Source organism: Coregonus clupeaformis, chromosome 7 (genome assembly GCF_020615455.1).
Source record: "Coregonus clupeaformis isolate EN_2021a chromosome 7, ASM2061545v1, whole genome shotgun sequence".
Classification (NCBI taxonomy): domain Eukaryota; kingdom Metazoa; phylum Chordata; class Actinopteri; order Salmoniformes; family Salmonidae; genus Coregonus; species Coregonus clupeaformis.
Window position 1 is genome coordinate 70,112,042 of NC_059198.1, and position 21,735 is coordinate 70,133,776.

General features: G+C 44.2%; 1 protein-coding gene across 1 annotated transcript in view; it reads left to right on the forward strand.

Moving 5' to 3' along the window:
- The first annotated feature begins 1,261 nt into the window (after positions 1-1,261).
- The window catches only part of LOC121550600 (G patch domain-containing protein 8-like), a 39,050-nt gene continuing 18,576 nt past the window's right edge, over positions 1,262-21,735 (forward strand). The window contains 2 exon segments of the mRNA XM_041862925.2: positions 1,262-1,343; positions 12,489-12,566. Coding sequence (XP_041718859.2) covers positions 1,299-1,343; positions 12,489-12,566 — 123 coding nt within the window. The 5' untranslated portion in view covers positions 1,262-1,298.

Here is a 21,735-nt window from a genome sequence, read left to right on the forward strand (position 1 = left end):
ACTGTCTGTGATATTTTTTTGAATTCAAGGCACACCTAACCAGCATGGCTACCACAGCATTCTGCAGTGATACCCCATCCCATCTGGTTTGGGCTTAGTGGGACTATCATTTGTTTTTCAACAGGACAATGACCCAACACACCTCCAAGCTGTGTAAGGGCTATTTTACCAAGAAGGAGAGTGACGGAGTGCTGCATCAGATGACCTGGCCTCCACAATCCCCCGACCTCAACCCAATTGAGATGGTTTGGGATGAGTCGGATGGCAGAGTGAAGGAAAAACAGCCAACAAGTGCTCAGCATATGTGGGAACTCCTTCAAGACTGTCGGAAAAGCATTCCAGGTGAAGCTGGTTGAGAGAATGCCAAGAGTGTGCAAAGCTGTCATCAAGGCAAAGGGTGGCTATTTGAAAAATCTCAAATATATTTTAATTTGTTTAACACTTTTTTGGTTACTACATGATTCCATATGTGTTATTTCATAGTTTTGATGTCTTCACTATTATTCTACAATGTAGAAAATAGTAAAAATAAAGAAAAACCCTGGAATGAGTAGGTGTGTCCAAACCTTTGACTGGTAGTGTACATATAGTTGTGTGTACGTGTTGTGTGAGTGAGCGGTGATGCGGCCTTGTACCCCTGCACATCGACTCGGTACTGGTACCCCATGTATATATCCAAGCTACTGTATCATTGCTCATTGTGTATTTATTCTTCGTGTTACAATTTTTTTCTATTATTATTATTACTTTTTTGTAAGCATTTCACTGTTACGATATACCTGTTGTTTTTGAAGCATGTGACAATTTTTATTTGATTTGTGTGGCCTTGACGCTATTCAATGTATGGCCACGAGATGGCATGGGAACCTAGCTTAATTGTTATCCAGGTAGTGCTTGTGGAAATGTGTAGTCGCCCATTGAGCTGTAATAACAAAGTAATAATGTAATGAATACCTTACTGCTCTCTTTCGACAGCTGAAAGTAAAATAATACTATTTCTAATCTAACAAAGTGTACATGAGTGGGCATTTGTTTGGGATATAAATGTAGGCTAAACTAAATGACCTAGATTGTCATATGAGGGTGGGTGTTGCTGGTTAAGGAACCAGCAAATATGCCTGTGCTCTCTTAATAACAGTAAGTTACACTGTATTACAAATTTGCTACATTGTTTGAAAGTATACGTCAATCAAAGCATTTGTGAGTTACAATTGGACAGTTGCTTTGTTGGTAACTCAGTAGGCGTTTCCAAGTCCAGCATTCAGAGGAGAGACGAAAGAAGCTGCTGCGTACAGAAAATGGCTGACAGATTTTCTAGGTTCAACGAAGAACGTGATTTCCAGGTAATGTAATCAAATATTTAGCAACTAAACACAATATAGTATAAATAATATCATGAGAATAATTGTGCACCGTAATAACACATTTTAAAACGAATCAGGAATCTAGTTAGGTTCATAGCCTCGCACTATTAGAGAAGTCTGCAGGTATGCTAGCTAGGCTAGTTAGCAGCAACTTGATAGTCCAGTGTTCGACGAGTTGCATTGCTCTTGAGCTCGGCTAGCGAGCAATGGATTGAACACACAACTACCAATTCTAAGCACGTGCTTAGTGGATACAAAATAATATTTGTAATTTTGACAAAGTGAACCGAGTGACCTTGGGGAAATGAGCTAACTACATCGAGCTAGCTAGCTGTCACATTGTTGGTACTGACAATGACAATGTACATTTTACATTAGTCATTTAGCAGACGCTCTTATCCAGAGCGACTTACAGTTAGTGCGTTCATCTTAAGGTAGCTTGCTAGGTGGGACAACCACACATCAGTCATAATACAATTTTCCTCAAAGTAGCTATCAGCAAAGTCAGAGCTAGAAAGGGGGAAACATGATTTATACTGTACTGTAGCCACCAGCTATGTACATACAATACCTGGCTGTGCAACATTCGGGCGAGTTGAATAATATGTGTAACGTTAGCGCTAACTACATTTATCGTTTGCAGCTTGTTAGCTACTGTAGCAAGCGACGCCGCTTGTTGATGAATCCTGCACCCGCTTTTGTTAACTACTAGTAGGGTACAGCTAACGTTAGCGGATTCGCTTCTCAGTTGCTCGACAACGCTGGATATGTGTTTTGCTGATGTCGCCGTCGGATTCACCAGTTATGCCAACTAACTCACGCATTCCTTGGCATGTTACATCTACTGGGCTAGAACTTCAACTGTATTGCTGGCAGCACAACAACACTAACTGTTAACATCACCATATGCAATTAATGTCTTCAGATCAGTTGCTTAGCTTGTCTGAAACCCAAGACAGGATGGAGTTAAATTGGTGTCCTGTCCAGTTTCTGCCTGCGACTGACGTCACCCTTATAATCTGATGTTCTTCCAGCGTGTTATTTGAGCCTCTGTTGCAAGTGAATACATACAGTATTTAGAATTTAAAAAATGCCAGTGATTATGTTGTTGTCTTCAGCAATGTTCCCTCTAATTTTTTCGGCTCTGAGCAAATTTCATGTCTGCTGAGCGCAAACTTGAACTTTGTGAAAATTCTGTGCAACTTCCAGAGCGCGTTTACTGTGAACACTGAGGCAGTACCCAGTTGAAGTTATCATTTTAACAGTGGCCATGTAGGCTACTACTGTGGCTATTTGATCATAATGTAGTCCAACCAGAGTGGCCTACCATCAAAAACAATGGAGAAAATGCATCCCATAACATTTTAACATGGAAATAGCTGTTCTATCATTCAGCCTACAGTAGCAGCCAATGTATGGTGTTCAATGTAGGCCTACATTCCATGAGACTTTTGAAAATAAACATGCAGGGTTTGACATTAACCTGTTTATCCACTTGTCCTTCAGACAAGGAGGTGACTGAAAATGTTGTGTTGTTTGATGCAAGAAACCACTTTACAAAATAAAATGCATTATTATTCCCATACCATTATTAAAGATAATCAGACAAGTTATGCTACCCTCTGCCTATTGGCTACTTAGCTTATTCAAGCCTGTCTCAAAATACAACAGTGCCCCCTTAAGACATAAAAAAAAGCTCTTTATCTGGCTCGCTTTTCAAAGATGTCTAGAAATGTACACGTTTTGTGCTCTTGGGCAAATAACTCACTAACTAGCAAAGGATATTAACCAAATGTGCACACGTGGCTACATGCAGCTCTCGCTTTGATTTCAAAACAAGTGTATCTACTCACAACCGTTCATGCTGTAAACACAGTCCAGTGCAATAAAATCCTACTTTGATGCGTTCTGCCTTCAACAAAATCTCTTGCATAGTTTGTTTTGTTTTGGTATGTTGCATTGAAAGTGGCTATTGTGCTGATTCGATCACAATTGCCACAATAAAGGGAAATGTTGATAGTGTTAACAGGGAAAACTCTAGAACAGTGGTCACCAACCTTTTGAGTCAAAATGCAACCTGAGATCTAACATGACTTAAAAAACGTAAGCCTATGCAAACTTAACTGATTAAAAACAGTACTGTAGCAATGAGGTTTGTGCAATAAACTATAGGCCCAATACATTATCACCGGATATTGGCTTTGCTTGAATTGCCCTGCTAATGCATTGTTCTTGTTCGGGCCATAAAAAAAAAGTCTATTTCAAAATTTGAGGTAGGCTATATGATCACACCGGTCGGTATTAGATTGCTTGTGAAGCACAGCTGAGTGAGCATACATTTAAATCATTTGCTTTTTATTTTTTATTTTACTGGGCTGATGGTGCCTGCATCTGATGGTCAGTCTCAGCAGAGGGAGAGAGCAGCAGACTGAGGGTCCGCCTCTCAACATCCCTCCGCTCTCCCTTTCCTCCACTGACATTCACCAAAAAGGGACACTGTCTACCAGCTGATGGCGCAACTCGAGTCGCACCGCATTATTTTTGCCTCATGTACAAATTCATTTTGTTACTCCTATGAACAGAGAAAGTGAAATATTCCTTGATATTAAAAAAGACCCAAGCCGCTAATAATAACAACAAAGCAAGCCCATAGATACACTTTCGTACTCATTCATTACTGCTGCAGTGCTTGTTGTAGCGCTGAGTGGAAATAGGCAAAACTCGCATTTTATGGCTTAAAAGTGTTGAATACAAAGTGTTGGCAGTGCTGTGTAAGAACTTAAACATGAACTCACTCATAAAAACAGCATCTCTTTGCTGTATTCATTTACAGTTTCTCTCTAGTCATGGTTTAACATTTTTCAAAATCTCACAGTATCAACTTTGCTGTAGTTTTCTTTTATGCCTGCTACGTCACTCCAGACACGGTAATCTGAGTCATCCGATTGGCCAGCGTTAGGTCTATAGTGCACTTGATTTGCTCTCTGGGCCCACTGGGAAGGCAGAGTTTGTACTTTAAGACACATGAAATGGTTCAAAATTGCAACAGTTCACCTACCGGGCGCGCAGGGCAGCTGATTCGGGTGCACCTACTGCAAACAGCCAGAGACTAATACAAAAATTAATAGGAACACAAGGCTTTATCATTGGCTTTTTTACAGAAATGTTTGGTGATTGACTAGGAATGCCTTGTAGATCAACCAGTCGATTGCGATCGACCGGTTGGTGACCACTGCTCTAGAAAGTTGAGTGAAGTTCCATCTCGAGCTTCTCTCTGTGGGCTGATATTTCTGCATGCAGTCCAGGGGGAGCTGCATGCTCTGGCTACTGCACGCACAGCTTAGAGGGAACATTGGTCTTCAGTCATGGTTGTCATTGTCAAAGTAGCTCAGAGTTTGAGAGATTGGGACAAGTTGTGCGGAATTGTGTGCCACTGTCAAAGGTGTGCATGTCCTGTGCCAGTTTCTTATATTTTGGCATCACACCACCACCACTGCAATGATCATGTTACAACGCCACAAATTGGGATAACCTACATACTTTTCAAGCTAATTTCCTTTGGTTAAAGCTGCCCAAAGGTCTGGCCAAAGATCTGTTTGCCTTCATGGCTGTGTTGTTTTACTGTACCCTACTTTAGTTGGAGTTGGCACCGGTCTGTGCTTGTATTTGTGGGCAGCTGGAGCTGTCTCCCCACAAGCAGCTTTGGCTGTCTGCTACTTACACTTGTCCTTGAGCATAGGAAACGCTCAAACTCTTGTGAAATGTGTGCTATGTCTACATGCGACATGCTGGGTTTATGTATACAGTAATGGAAAGGATGGTCATTATTTTCATATGGTGCCCATATATAGTGCAAAGGCCAAAGTGTTGCTCTGTCACCACCCTATAGTAAAGTCAAATACTAGGCTATATAGAGCAGGGCCATGAATGTATACTACAAGTTTATTGTACACTGCGTAGTGTTTTTTGTTCATTGAGTCCTCATTGTCAGAGCGAGTGTTTCCAAAAGAGTCCTGCCACAGTCAGTAATGCTCGCTAGTTGCTAGGTCCCAAGGTAATATAACTCAGCAAATATAAGGTGTTTGTGATACAGAAAATGATTAAATAATGTGCTTTGATATAGCCTACATTTACTTTTTTTATTGGCTGTGTCTTTGATGAATTATCTCTTGCCCTTCGGTCCGCCAATGACTGTCTGTGGCATACTTGCATCTCAAATACCTGGGGCCTATTTGGTGAATTAATTAATTTAGCTCAAGATGTTTCTGAAATATTCATGCCAACACTTCTTTTGCAGGGTGTGAGAGAAGGCAGATATTGTGGGGTTGTTGCTGCAGGTTACACTGCGCAATTGAATGTTGACCGTTTCCCATTAACTCGCCTAAATCTCTCTGCTCTGCTCTTACATGCCCTAGCTAGCAAATCTAACCGTCTGCAAAAATTACACATCAGTCATGCCCCTGTCTCATGCTTGTTATGAAAGCAGTTTTTTGTGTTTCCGTTCCTGAACCCAGCAGAAATCTGCTCTCCTAATGAGGTTTAGAGCACATTGTGCTAACTGCCCTGTTTTATCCCAGTTTGTTTGTTGTGTGTGTTTTCTTTTCCCTGTCACTCACCTCAATTATGGCGAAGGGCCAGGCAGCATAGAGGGAACCAAGACAGGGAAATGGACAGAGCAAGACAGGAAGAAGGTGTTTGAGAACACTTTAGATATTTTCTAGCATGAGAGCTACTTTTAAAAAATGAAACATCACGAGCTACTAATTTGTTTCTAACTTTCAAACATTCTTCTCCTCTCCCCTGCAACTCTTCCCCGGGTCCTTAGTGTACAACAGAATGTAGTGCACTATGTTGACTGTCAATATACCAGGTAAAATAATGGTTAATAAACAACTCTAAGGGGGCCCCTATAAAATACATTTTTCCTGGTTTTAGATTTTTTGTTTAGTTTTTCACTCTTAAAATTACAATTGTTCATAGAGAAACAAATAAATTGGATGTTCTGAGTCAACGTCAATGGTTAAATCACATCAGAAGACCATTTTTTTTATAGGTCTGGAAAAAAACGAACACGTTTTGATTTGAGTATAATTCCCTTTAATTGAGCATCTAGCTCTTGAGGAATGTGCCATCTGTGTTGGTCTAGCAATGGTTCTGAACTGCGGCTGTTCATTTCATGTCAAAGTTAGCAAATAACTAATAGATGTAAATGATATACTTACTCATGGTCTACTTCTGCCAGGTAAGCCTACTTTGCAGTTAACATTTAATTGAGAAGGTTTTGGAAAAGTATTTCTGTCAAACCACAAGACACCCCGCTCCTCCGCACACTCCACTGGCTTCCAGTTGAAGCTCGCATCTGCTACAAGACCATGGTGCTTGCCTACGGAGCTGTGAGGGGAACGGCACCTCCGTACCTTCAGGCTCTGATCAGTCCCTACACCCAAACGAGGGCATTGCGTTCATCCACCTCTGGCCTGCTGGCTCCCCTACCTCTGCGGAAGCATAGTTCCCGCTCAGCCCAGTCAAAACTGTTCGCTGCTCTGGCACCCCAATGGTGGAACAAGCTCCCTCACGACGCCAGGACAGCGGAGTCACTCACCACCTTCCGGAGACATTTGAAACCCCACCTCTTTAAGGAATACCTGGGATAGGATAAAGTAATCCTTCTATCCCCCCCTTACCCCAACCCACCCCCCCCACCAAAATAAAAAAAATTTAAAAATTGTAAAGTGGTTATCCCACTGGCTATAAGGTGAATGCACCAATTTGTACGTCGCTCTGGATAAGAGCGTCTGCTAAATGACGTAAATGTTATCACGTCAACTGGCTACACACTGAGTGATAGACAAACACGTGCACCACTCCCATAAACGGGGGCAATATTGCTGGAAATAAATTGGCATATATTGTGTTAGGTTTGGCTTTGTAAGCCAATAGTGGCTAACCAGGGGTGGGATAATGAGAACTGTTGCATTGATTAGATAGTAGCTGGGAGCTTGCGGTGTCTGATACTTGTGAGATTTGTTTATGACAGTTTGCGGTGGAACACGTGAAAATTGCATGTACTTCAGAATTGTTTGGCGAGCTACTCATAGGTGGGCTGCGAGCCACTGGTAGCTCGTGATCGACCTGTTGGAGACCCCTGGTTTAGATCATAAGGGGAAAGCTGAAATGGATTGGGGTGCTGTTCAACGGGCCAGTTCGGAAGAATGAGCAGGTAATACAGGTTTCCTTTGTGTCTGTGAGGAGTTGTTTCAGTGACTGTTTCTATGTTACTGTCTCAAAAGCAATACCACTCCTGTTTCCAGAATTGTAAGTTATCAATGTCACTGCGGTATGCATGGCATCGCTACGATGTTCTTTGGGGTGTTTGATATTTATAAGCCTGTGTTCAATCTTGTTTTTGTTTAAGCCATGTCTAACTTGACACATGCCCTGAGTGTTTTTAGCAGCCCATAAGTGAGACATTTTGACAGCTGACACTAGGGGCTTCTTTCTCTAAGTGATGGCAGCACCTATTTTTGGACGGGAAGTTTTTTTATTTTCTTCTGGGTGCTCTTTAACGCTGTGCTCATCCAAGATCTGTTTGAACGATTCAAGATAAAATACCAGATCAAGAATGTAGAACAAGGGAACAAGGAAATGATACGAGATTTATATTTCCAAACTGTCGGTTACCTAGTGGTCAGCATGGTCGTCAGCTTCTCTGGACCAGAAACAGCACTTTAAGAATATTTGTTTTAGTGTGGACATCCTGTGCAGCTGCCGTAGAGAGGGGGGGGGTTAGAACTAGGAGAGGCAGCACCAGCACACACTGTCTATTGTGTGGCCTCAGAGCCCAGTGAAGGCTGCTCCAGACCAGCTGTTTCCAGCATGCAGTCTGCCATTCAGAGGCCAGATGAGGCCCCCTTTCACTACCTCCTGTGAGGAGTGGAAGACAGAGGCATGAAGTCATGGTGAGGTCGGCCCAGCCTCACACGGCCAGAGCCAACCCCGGCCAGGCCAGTCTGCTGCCGTGATACTGCTCAGTCTCAATCTGTCGTAGTCAGTGTTTAGACTCTGCTGCCTTCATTCTGGAGCATTCTGCATTTCCATAATCTATTGTCTCTCCAAACACTTTGGGTTTCTAAGAATTTGTGAACTTTCTGCTGTCCTGAGTTCCATCATAGTAGGTTTCTCCTAGCTGTACCCAGCGACCCAGACAACACTACCTCAACACTACAACACTATCTACCTTGACGCTGTTGTTGGCTTGATTTCCCAGAGATAATGAGGGGTTTGAATTGTTATTTTATGAATGTAGACCACAGAACAAGCTGTCTATCATACCTCTAATATTCCCCTACCTGATCAGCTCTGTGGTGGTTGGGTGGGATGGGATACTGGGATTATGGGCTTGAATGGTTCTGGTGAATACAGACCCTGTGGGGAAGTGTGGCACCTATCAACTGCCTTCTCTCCAGTCGGAGCTCATTCCTCACATTCTGCTGAGGCCAGCATTTTCCCCTTTTGTTAAAGGATATGAGGGGGGAATTGGGGAGGGGGCTTGATGAGCAAGGACAATGAGACTGGGCATTCATGCCCCGAGTGACCCATGTTAGACATGCAAACTCAACAGCACTTGGGTTGAGAGGAAAATGAAATGTTTTGTGTTTGATTTACAATGGAGCCGTCTGCACTTTCAAAGGCTTGATGATTTGATCAGGGTGCAGCATCCAGGATTTGGGTGTCACAGTGGGGACCTCAGAGCCCCTGTAGAGCTGCCTTAATGGCTCCTGGTGGGGAGCCCTAGGTCAGCCCATATGTTCCAATGCTTGCCAGTCTGGAAGCCCACTGTTCTTCTGATGAGTCATGTGGCTAAAAAGGGTGGTCCTCTGTAGCTCAGCTGGTAGGGCACGGCGCTTGTAACGCCAAGGTAGTGGGTTCGATCCCCAGGACCACCCATACACAAAAATGTATGCACGCATGACTGTAAGTCGCTTTGGATAAAAGCGTCTGCTAAATGGCTTATTATTATTATTATTATTATTATTATTATTATAAAAAGTTGCTCAATTGGATTGAAACTAAGTGGATTTATGATGCTTTTTAACTGTTGTCAGATGATGATTTTAGAAAGTAACATTAAGTGTGTGCATGAGCTTGTGTGTTAGGCTACTTAGTAGGGCTGGGAATCGGCAGGGACCTCCCGATACGATATTATCACGATACTTAGTTTAGGTGCCGATACGATATACATTGTGATTCTCATGATTCTAAATGTATTGCGATTCGATACTGTGATTATCATTTTTTTGTTGCGATTGGATGTTCCAAACATTGCTCACCATATGTCTGCTGCAGAGGGACAAGAGAGCCATGAGAAAAAGAGTTTTGATCATTCATGGAAATAAAAGTGGTGAAAACCAATTGGCTCCCTATTTAAAAAGATGGAGAACAAGCTATGAAGGAAAAATACTGGAGTTTTGGTGCAGGTACAGCCAACTAGCGCAAAAAATAATATTGCGACATTGTAGATACGATGTATTGTCAAAAATAATATCCAAATATGTAACCCCCTCCCGAATGAGTGAGGGCTAAGAGTGGTTAACCCTAACTCAGGACAGTAGTCTGTGGATACCCAGGCGCTCAGTATTCGCCAGGTGTTTCTCTCCTGGTCTACATGAGAGCCCGCTGCCAAGCAACACTGCACAGGGAACACCCAGAGATCCACAGACAGTCGGTCTAGCCTCAGCCTGTGTACACAGACAGCCTCTGTCTCATCCCACCCATCTCAGAGAAAGCCCATTGATTTAGACTAGATTGTGATTGGGGCTCAGGCATGTTGCATGTTATAACATAATGCAGAGCATACTGCTCAGTATTCAGAGCAGCCACGCTCTCTTCTTTCATGTCTCCACCATCAGACTCGGTCTGAGCAGCAGACTTCCCCTAATGTGGGGTCATTCAAGTTAAGCATCCATTTCAGTGTTGCAGTGGAAGCGGAACCCCTCAGTTACAAGTTTAGATTTATGTTTATTTATTTTAATACCAAAATATTTATTGTGCTTTTGTGAGTGGTGGAATTAGACCCGAGACGGAGGGGAGATGAGAGAGGACCAGCAGGCAGCAGTGGGGAGATGAGATCATTGTGGCAGGAGCTGCAGCTCGTTACACATTAGGCATTCTGATCACTTCAGAAAATCAAGAGTTGTCTCCCAAATGGCACTCTATTCCCTATATAGTGCACTACTTTTGACCAGAGCCCTGGTCAAAAGTAGTGCATTGAATAGGGGTAATTTGGGACGCAGACAAAGAGAAGAGAAGTGAAATGGAGGGGAGAAGAGGCAGCCATTGATTTGCTGGTAAATAACCCCCTCCCTCCCTCTGCTCTGTCACAAGGAACTGCCTCTCCCTAATGGAATTCTCTGAAACAAACACGCTGATGCCGCTTGCCCTCTAACTGAAAAGTGGGATCAGACAGCGGTTTGAGGGTTATTTGTACATGTTTTTAAATCGGTCAGGCTAGTGTCGTCCTTGGATCTCATGTAAAGCTTTACTGTGGTATAAATCATGTGTGGTTGGAAATAAGGGAACAGGCTATCAGTTTGAATTTCAAGCCTTGTTTTGTCCTGAAGGTTTGAGCTAGAATTGCGTGATCTATTCTAGTTAGGCTAGTATCTGTGTTCTTCAGTTAATCCCTCAGTTGTAAAGATGAAGCGGTCGTAGACTCTGTACGTGAGTAGAAACAGTCACTGTCTCAGTACAAACAATCACAGTCTCATCAAAAGACGTCCCGCAGGTTCAAACCCACTTAGGCTTGATGCTCTGTAATTAAAAGGTATTAGAAATGGATCCTCCTTGGAGGTTGTGTGTTAAACTCAGTAAGCCTCACGGGGCTCTACAGTGCGACGATTTTACGGAAATATTTTTCATTGTGCTCCTACTTTTCTCTGTGTGCGCTAACATTTTTCAACTTAGGCGCACATGTGCTCCTTGTATAAAAAAAAAAAAGGTCAGCGTATAGCCCTGCCTCAGTCGTCTAAAACCATTTGATAAAGTCAGTACTGCAGCACTACCCAAGCCTCAAATATACTCGGAGCAAAGCGATATAGGGCTCAGGATCTCTGTATTATTGAACACTTTGGAACAGTGGCTTTCAGTCAGTCTTATTGAACACATTGAAAGAACACTGCCTTGTGTCTTCCAGTCATTCAGTCTCAGCAGGCTGAAGGTCAGAGGAATCTCATCTGCTTTCCAAGGTGACCTTCACGTTGTGCCGTTCTGCTGCCTCTGCTTTGAGGGGTAATGTGTCTTGTCTCGGAGCAGAGACTACACTGTATACAACACCCACCTTCTGGATGGAGTGACACGCTCATTACTCATCTCGTGATGTCATCCTCAGGTCAAGGACCCTGTCTCATACAAATAGGATGCCTCATTTTTGCATCCTGCCCGCCCTGAAAAATACAAATAACTCAATCAATTCTAGCCCCTCATTGCAGACAGTGTAGTGTAGTGAAATGGGTTAGATCTCTCTGCACTGACCTCATGGCATTGAAATGTTGTGGTAATATAGCTACACACACACACACACACACACACACATACACACACACTCTAGCCTATTATTTTGTACCACCGTAACCGGTTTAAGCACTCAGGGTGAAAATTAGGTTTCCTTCTGTCTTGTAAGATATGGTGCTCTTCAACTGTCAAACTTTGGCAGTAGAGAACCTTATCTCAACAGTGTGTGTGCATACATTTATGTCTTTGGTAGGCATCTATATGTGTTTTAACATGTCCATTCCATTCCCTTTTGATTGTGTGTGGTTTCTGTGTAATTGTGAAATGTGTTTTAGCCTCTTGGGAGCTGAAATGGTTTCACTTCCATCAAGGGAACACAAAAACAGTTTGCGTTTCAGTTTGTCTTTCTTTTGCAGTCTTGCTCCATTTTTCCTTTGGTTGTTGTTCCTCTGGCTTTTCACTGAGCTTCATCTCTCTCTCTCTCTCTCTCTCTCTCTCTCTCGCGCTGTCTCTCTCTCGCGCTGTCTCTCTCTCTTTCTCTCTCTCTCGGTCTCTGTCTCTGTGTGTGTTAGCTGCCTGGTGTCTAACCCTCTGTCCCCATGTCTTCTCTCCTAGGGGGGAAATCACTTTGACCAGTATGAAGAGGGCCAGTTGGAGCTGGAGCAGGCGTCCCTGGACAAGCCCATAGAATCGGTAAGGCCGCATCCTTCCCCCCTGGACCTTTTGGACCAGCCCAACTTGAAACTGTGTTGTGTGTGTGTGTGTGAGAGAATGGATGATTGGTCCAGAAAGAGAGGAATAAGATCCTCGCCAACTTCATTCACCCTGTACTGCCTGTGTGATAGACACGTCCAGTGTTCCCTTGACAACCCATTCTCTCTACCCAATCAGTAGAATCACTGTAGACCCCTCCCTTCCCAAGCCATCTGCTTCCTGTGCCATTTCCTGTGTGATAGCTCTTTGCTGGATGAATAGGATATATTTTCATTATTTTAGTTTGACTTTAATCGTAGATCTTAAATCTGAATGTGCGCCTGTCTTTTTTTAGCCCTTTTTCAGTCACCCAGGCACTAGTTCACCAGATTGTGAAAGAGTGGAGTGGATAAGGCACTGTTATCAGTCTATAGTTTAAATACCTTCCAATCACTCTGTTAAAAGGGCAGTGTACAGTAAAATGTAATTTGTGTATGTCCTCAAGGGAAGCGCGAGGTCCCTGAGTCTAGTAGTGGAAATGTGCTAATCCCTGTTTGCCTCCCTTGCCCTCGGTGCTAAATTACACAGTGGCTATTTAGCAATAAAGGCCATTTGTACAAACCTCTCTAGCCCCCTCTACAACACATCTCATCACACACACACACACACACACACACACACACACACACACACAACACAGGCAAACTCTTCTTATATACACTACCACTCAAAAGTTTGGACACACCTACTCATTTAAGGGTTCTTCTTTATTTTTACTATTTTTTACATTGTAGAATAATAGTGAAGACATCAAAATTATGAAATAACACATGGAATCATGTAGTAACCAAAAAAGTGTTAAACAAATCAAAATATATTTTATATTGGTGAATCTTCAAATAGCCACCCTTTGCCTTGATGACAGCTTTGCACACTATTGGCATTCTCTCAACCAGCTTCACGAGGTAGTCACCTGGAATGCATTTCAATTAACAGGTGTGCCTTCTTAAAAGTTAATTTGTGGAATTTCTTTCCTTCTTAATGCATTTGAGCCAGTCAGTTGTGTTGTGACAAGGTAGGGGGGGGGTATACAGAAGATAGCCCTATTTGGTAAAAGACCAAGTCCATATTATGGCAAGAACAGCTCAAATAAGCAAAGAGAAACAACAGTCCATAATTACTTTAAGACATGAAGGTCAGTCAATACGGAACATTTCAAGAACTTTGAACGTTTCTTCAAGTACAGTTGCAAAAAGCATCAAGCGCTATGATGAATCTGGCTGTCTTGAGGACCGCGACAGGAATGGATGACCCAGAGTTACCTCTGCTGCAGAGGATAAGTTCATTAGAATTACCAGCCTCAGAAATTGCAGCCCAAATAAATGCTTCACAGAGTTCAAGTAACAGACACATCTCAACATCAACTATTCAGAGGAGACTGAATGAATCAGGCCTTCATGGTCGAATTGCTGCAAAGAAACCACTACTAAAGGACACCAATAAGAAGAAGAGACTTGCTTGGGCCAAGAAACACGAGCAATGGGCATTAGACCCGTGGAAATTTGTGCTTTGGTCTGGAGTCCAAATGTTGAGAATTTTGGTTCCAACCGCCGTGGCTTTGTGAGACGTGGTGTGGGTGAACGGATGATCTCCCAGTTGTGTATTTCCCACCGTAAAGCATGGAGGAGGAGGTGTTATGGTGTGGGGGTGCTTTGCTGGTGACACTGTCTGTGATTTATTTAGAATTGAAGGCACACTTAACCAGCATGGCTACCACAGCATTCTGCAGCGATACGCCATCCCATCTGGTTTGGGCTTAGTGGGACTGTCATTTGGTTTTCAACAGGACAATGACCCAACACACCTCCAGGCTGTGTAAGGGCTATTTTACCAAGAAGGAGAGTGATGGAGTGCTGCATCAGATGACCTGGCCTCCACAATCACCCGACCTCAACCAAATTGAGATGGTTTGGGATGAGTCTGACCACAGAGTGAAGGAAAAAGCAACCAACAAGTGCTCAGCATATGAGGGAACTCCTTCAAGACTGTTGGAAAAGCATTCCAGGTGATGCTGGTTGAGAGAATGCCAAGAGTGTGCAAAGCTGTCATCAAGGCAAAAGGTGGCTATTTGAAAAATCTCAAATATATTTTGATTGGTTTAACACTTTTTGGTTACTACATGATTCCATATGTGCTATTTCATAGTTTTGGTGTCTTCGCTTTTATTCTACGATGTGGAAAATAGTAAAAATAAAGAACAACCCTGGAATGAGTAGGTGTGTCCAAACTCTACTGTATATACACCAGCAAAACCAATACTAGCCTGTCAAGTTCAGAATCCAGGGCAAATGCCATTGGAGCAGAATTTTGCTGGGATCCCTGCTTGTCTTCAGTTGCCTGGTAGCTTCTGTGTCCTCTGAGGATTACTATAAGTTACTGACACAGGTGTCCAGAGAAGCCACACTACCACAGGGGGGGATGATGTGGTCTGATTGTTCTGCTCTGACCTGATTTGGGAAGGGAAAGAGACTCGGTGCCTTATCCACTACACAGCAAGAGAAGATAAAAAGTCTAGGCTTGGAGATGGAAGTGTGTGTGTGTTTAGTATTTGTGTGTGTGGAGGTTGTACTGTATGTGTGTGTATATAGGACAGTTATCTCAGAATGTTACAGTATTGTACACAACTTGGGGTGTTCGACATTTCTCTCCTGCAGCGAATTGGCCCCTATTAGCTAAGCAGCAATGACCCGGTTTGTATTTGCACGCTCTGCTTTCCTACTCCCATCTTTTAGGGTTTCCTTGTAACGCTTCTCTTACTGTCTCTCTATCACGCTTTCTCTGTCTTCACATCGCTCTACCTCTTTCTGCTCTCTCAATCAATCTTCTCCTCTCTGTTCTTTTCATGCATCTATGTTCAAACTATTTATTTCTCTCTCCTCTTTCTTTATCTCTCTACTACACAGTGATTCGGTGTACAGTACCCTCTGTCATTCTGTGCTGGCATGGTGCTTGTGCAACTGGGACTGCATTTTTTGCTGACGAGGCACATGGATAATATCGCAGGCAGCTCTTTTCTCCCTCCCTCCCTCCCTCCCTCTCTCTCTCTCTCTCTCTCCCCCTCTCTCTCTCTCTGAAGCACCATGGAGAGCAGGCCTGAACTCCACTCTTGTCTCCACAATGTCTATCCCCTCTCCTCCTCAGGGCTTAGTGGATGTCGTCTGACTCCAACTATTGATCTGACTCTGAGCATCTCAAGGCACAACAGAACATTATCTTAGCCCAGCTGCATTGAGAGTTCATGGCGAGAGTTCCAGCTGCATTGATAAATAAAGCTTTACTTACAAGTAGGCTACGAGGAGGGTTTTTAGGCTTTGTTTTAAAGTATATACAGCCAGTCTACATAGAAACACCCATACAACTATACCGCTAGACAATGAGAGCTAGCCTTAAGAATGTAGCTACAACAAAGCCAAATTATTCAGTCAGGCACTCCGGTGTAAAATAAGCCCTGTGTCTGTTCAGTTGGGAGGCACATAGACAGCAGCAGTAACTACAGCGGTAACAACAAGGTCAGTCTGTCCTTCTCCTAGCTCTGCTGTTGTCCTGCTGCTCTGAAAGCTTTACTAAGCCATACTGAAAAGGCTTCCTTTATGAAATGTGGGGATAAAATCCTCTGCCCCTGACCATTTCTCTATAGACCTTCATGTGACTCATATATATAGTCCCTGGTGGGTTGTCATGGTGGGCGGATTGATCAAATCAAGCTGACCCACGTAGCTCCAACCCACTCACTGGCTCAGGAGCCCACTGTGGGTGGGCGGTAGAGAGGAGGCGAGAGGAGTGGAGAGGAGAGCAGGAGAGGTGGCCTGCCTACCTGGGGAAAGTGGCTCTGTTGCTCCTGCGCTATTGTCTATGGAGGGGCACTGAGAGCCGGGCTGCAGCAGCACAACAGCTCCTGACACACGTGGAGAGAGACGGAGGACTGTCACTTCAGACACATGCGCTTACATAATGCGTATTTCACACACACACCAAACCTTTAATTTCAGTGAAATTGCAGTTGATCAGCTTTGAAATTTCCCAGCTCCACTTAGATTTGTCTGATTTTAATAACACACTCACCAACCCCAGGTGCATGTGTTTGCCAGTTGACCCCCTCCTACCCCAGCAGCAGTGTCATGGCTCTGGGGTGACAGGGGCCAGTGACAGTCGTCAGCGTGTCTCACGTCACGGAGCTGGCTTTGTGTGTGCAGCGCCCGCGCCTCTCTGCGCCCCTCCCCTGCCACTCATTGTGTGTGTTCTGATCTGTAGGCAGCTAGAGGTCTGTGGTACTTTATTGGGATCTGTTTTCTCTCTCTGTCTTTCCCATCTGGTCTCTCGCTCTTTCTCTCTAACATTAGTTTTTTTGCATTGCATGTGTTAACTGGGTATCATTCGGTACTAGCTCTCACACTCTGTCCTAATCACAACACCTTTTCCCCTCCCCTCTCCCTCATTTCTCCAATGTCCCCTACCCCTGTCCCCTCTTCCAAATCCCAGGCCCTGAGAGAGATATGCAGTGGGCAGCCTCAGACACACACACACGAGAACTAAATTTAAAAAATACCTGTGCACAAACTGTTCTGGCCTCAAATTTGAGAGAGAAGATTGATTTCACACTGTGCCGTTTCACATTATGCTTTTACCTTTGGTTACTGAGACACTGCACCAAGTCAGGGTCAGCTACATTCCAGCACCACTGACAACATCATTCAGTTATAGTCAAACCTCAGTCAGATTAGAACGAAACGTACATGCCCAGGGATTTCTGACAGGTCAAAGGTCATACATCACCCTCTCATGGTGCAATACAACTGCAGTAACACACTGACCCCTGCCCACCCTCCATATGTTATCACCAGTGCTAACAGCCATTTGGTGTGTCTCTGCTCTGGGTCCAGGTGCTGACATCATCAACATGAGGTGGGTCTGACAGACAGTCACGGTGCACCAACTGCTTCAAGGCTACGTCCATGTATCAACAGAGCTGTAGCTGTCTTTGAAACAATCAACCTTTTAGAGGTACTTTTTCACTGTCCCCAGACGCACAAACAACAGTTGTGCAACTTGCTCGCCCCGGGGGGACACACACACACACACACACACACACACACACACACACACACACACACACACACACACAGCCTAGAGGAACACACACACAATTATACACATAGACTACTGTGCTGTTGCTCAGGCACCAGCTGTATCATTCCTCTGCTCCATGCTGTGTTAAAGTGTTACACTCCCACCACCTCCCAGCCTTAATTTGGGAAAATGAACCCCTGGAAGATTACCAAGGGAAAGGTCAACTGCGGTCAGTCACTCGGCCCCTTTACAACCCTGACCCCGCCGAGGGCTCGAGTTCTATTTAGCACCAGCTCCAACCCTGCAAGAGGCAGACTGATGAGGTCAGTTTGATGGTAATAGATCCAATGATCCTGACCAAGACTGTCCACCGGTAAAGTCACATAACTCCTCAAGGTCAACTGAACAGACCCAAGATTAGGTGACAACTGCTTCCCAATATGGTGGTGCTAAGAGGGCAGGGCCTTGGTTGGAAGGTGTCTGTCTGTTGTTCTATTTGGCCTGAGTCCCTTGAGGCCCATGCAGGGACCGTTGTTTCCATTTAGTCACACCTATCTGAGCCTCAGCAGGGAGGAATGTGAGCGTGCCAGGCAGACCGACAGAGCGCCAAAGACAACAGAGCTGGAAAAAGAGCTTTACAAGGAAGAGGAGAGGATAGCTGCCCCCCTGCTCTGTCCAACAGACCAGGCTCCACCAGACTCCTGTAAAAACACACATTCCACAGGGGGACGAGAGAAGTGACGCCGGACTGCGACCCTCTTTGTTTTCTACTGTCACATAGTTACTAGTCTCTCTCTCTTGCTCTTTCTCCCCTTCTTCATCTCTCTCTCTGAAATCTCACAGAGATAATCATATGAAATATGACCGACATTATTTGCTGGTTAACTGGATTACTGTGTTGTCTGTTCTGTGGGTTAAGGCCTCAGACAGTGATGGTGCAGTAATCCCTGTAAAAACCTCCAGTATAATGCAAGGGGGTTCTGAACCCCAGTGTGAGGCTCACACACAGCCAGCGTCTACTGCACACACACACACACAGAGAGAACATGACACCGTCCGCATCACAAGGTTTGAAGACTCACACACTCTGAGGTTCCTGTTATGGTGCCCCCTGTATACCTCTTCTTTCCTTGTCCCCTATCTATTTGGTATTACCCTCCCTCCTCCTCCCCCCTCCCATGCACTGTGTCAATGACAGCACAATGCACATTACCCTCCATACCACCACTCTCTCGGTGTGGATTTCTCTTGTTTGGATAACATTTTCTTTTTATTTCTCCTATATTAACAGTAATCTTTAAATCAGTGAATTTATTGACATGCCTAGTTACCACATTTCTGTTTTGTGTACAGTGTTTTATTTACATTTTAGGGCAAAATAAATATTTTTTTAGATTTTTTTGAATAAGAACTAGAAAAAGCTAGAAAACAAATTGCAGTTGAAAGCGTTAGTGACTGGCCGGTTTCTTACATTGTGTCACGTGTGACTGTTCTTTTGACAGCCCAGTATTTTAAAGCCAGGTTCGTATGGAAATGCCTTCACTCCACTTGCACTGCTGTTGGAACTCGCCGTCGTTGCTTTTCATCCATCCGTCTGTCTGTTTTCTTCTTAATTTAGTGCATTCATTCATCTGTTCAGCACACAGCCTGTGCCTCATCTCCGCCCTCACACTATGCTCAGTCCATTCTGATTGGCTCATCGATCAGTCTCAGCTGTTTGGACTGAAGTTTCTCCCCCTCACCAGCCCCACCTGGTTTTCCTCATTCTGATTTACAGATACAGATAGTTATTATGGGGGAGGGTTCCAGACTATTGGCTTACATTTGATTTCCCCCACCAACCTACATAACCCCTGAGAGGTGCTATTAGATGAACTACTACTCTCCTCAGCCAGTGCTTGTGTTTGTGTGCGGGTTGTTGCAGGCAGCTGCAGCACCATCTTACTACAGTGAGAACTGAAAACATCCCCAGTATCTCTGGGTCAGTGGAGCAGGGAGGAGCCCACTGCAGCACTATCTGCAGTGCAGAGAGGAGGCTGCAGAGGATCATGGGAATTGAAGTCCTCCAACCCCTCCTTTATTTATATCTTATTTATATCTGTCTAGCAACCAGCATGAACATGTTATATGGTGACACCATGCTAGGTGATGTATAGCCCCAGTTATTATAAGTACATATGTGATCCCTCTCCCCAGCATATGAGGCCCAGTATGGATTCCTCTTATCTGTCCTTGGAGCGGAAGATCTGACAGGCACACAGATACAGCTCATATATCCCCCATTCCCAGGCTCCTCTCTACTGGGTGTTCCTGTCCGGAATTAGACGAGAGGAGAAAAACACAGACCCAAACAGAGCTAGGAAGTGGTGCAGTTACACTTTTCCCTGGTAAGGTAGGAAAACAAATATTTGGGTATTTTATCAGCAAGGCCCTACAACAAATACTGTATATGAGGGAGATTATCAGTGGCTTTGGAGGGGAGTTGCCATTTCAACAATATTTTACGTGACTCACTTAAAACAAACCAATTAGGTAATGATATTTAAGTTGACGATAAGCAAGCGGGGAGCGTTTAATTAGTAATACATATTGGGGGGGGCACTTGTTTGGGTAGAAATACCACAGGGACTCGGTAAAATGGACTAAAATCCATCTTGGACAAAGGCAGACGGGCGGAGATTCAGCATGTGCTGTGTGTGACCACCACTACCCCTTCCACATGCACTAACCCATACTGCCCCACCACACCACCACCCTTGGAGCTCCATCCACTTCCACGGCTCAGCCTTAGCCTGCTCCACCCTAACCCCCGCCCTCTGCCCTCTCTCTGTCAAGACAACCTCTCTGTCAAGACAATCTACTATGACCCTGTCCAACCATCACCTCACCTCTGTGCTTGAGCCCATCTCAGACTAACACCATTGGTCCGTTGGAGTTCTGTTGACCCTCCCCTATATATGCATCATCATATACAGTCCAGTACTAACACTGTCTCTTTTTGTTAAACTCTTTAACAAAAAGCTGCATGCTGTTTTACTGTTTGGTTTCAATCCCTCCCACTTGGTTTTCTGTTTGTGAAATTTGATGTCTACTCTCTTTGTGATTATAAATATCATATTTTGGGTTGGTATGTATGTTTTTGGTAGATTGCAGCACCCTGGTGAATGGTAGTAGAAAAGGTTGGAATAGTTATAATCACAACTGAAACACAACTTTTTTTTTTACAAACCTCATTGTTTCTGTTTTCTTTGTGCTTGATGATGTACTGTAGTTTGTAGTGGTGCGACAGTCTTGCATTTCGCTTTGTTTTACTGCTGACCCATAGCAATATAACAGTCTCAGTCACGCACCTGATGTCTCCCTCTCCTACACACTCATACACACTCTCTCAACCCTGGGCCTTGTAATGGTAACCCAAGGCCCTCTTAGCACTTTCTCTCTCTCTCTCTCTCTCTCTCTCTTTCCCTCTCTCGCTGTATTTCTCTCGTGACAGCTGCATATTTTTCATGGTGCTCCCCTCTGTCTTGGTTATGGAATCACAACAAGCTTGGAGTTTCTGGTCCTCTTTCTGTTAACGCAAGATTTCCATACCTCGTTTTGTTCCATTTGTTTGTGTATGCTAGATCTCACTCTCTAGCGGTTCATATATGTATGAGCGTGTGATACATATATTACCATCTCCTTTCTCCTCTTCCTCCCTGCCCTCGTACCTCCCAGTCAGCTGATATTCTCTGTGTTACAACGAGTAGAACACGGGACTGTTCATCCCCAGTTTGTAAGCTTTAGAGGTTTTAATCAGCACCTGTTAGGGTAGGATCCTTCTCTACCCCTCAGTGTGGACATAAGGATGTTAGTACAGAGATTACACACAACAACCCCGTCATAGTAGTGGAAGGCTAATCCCTCTTCTCAGTCTCCCTCCCTCCTTCCCTCCCTCCTCACCTCTCCCTGTGCTGGAAGACACTGATGTCACATGGTGTAGGTGGTGATGATGATGATGTGATAGTAGTCCTGTATGTGTTTGTGACCCGTGCCTACGGGG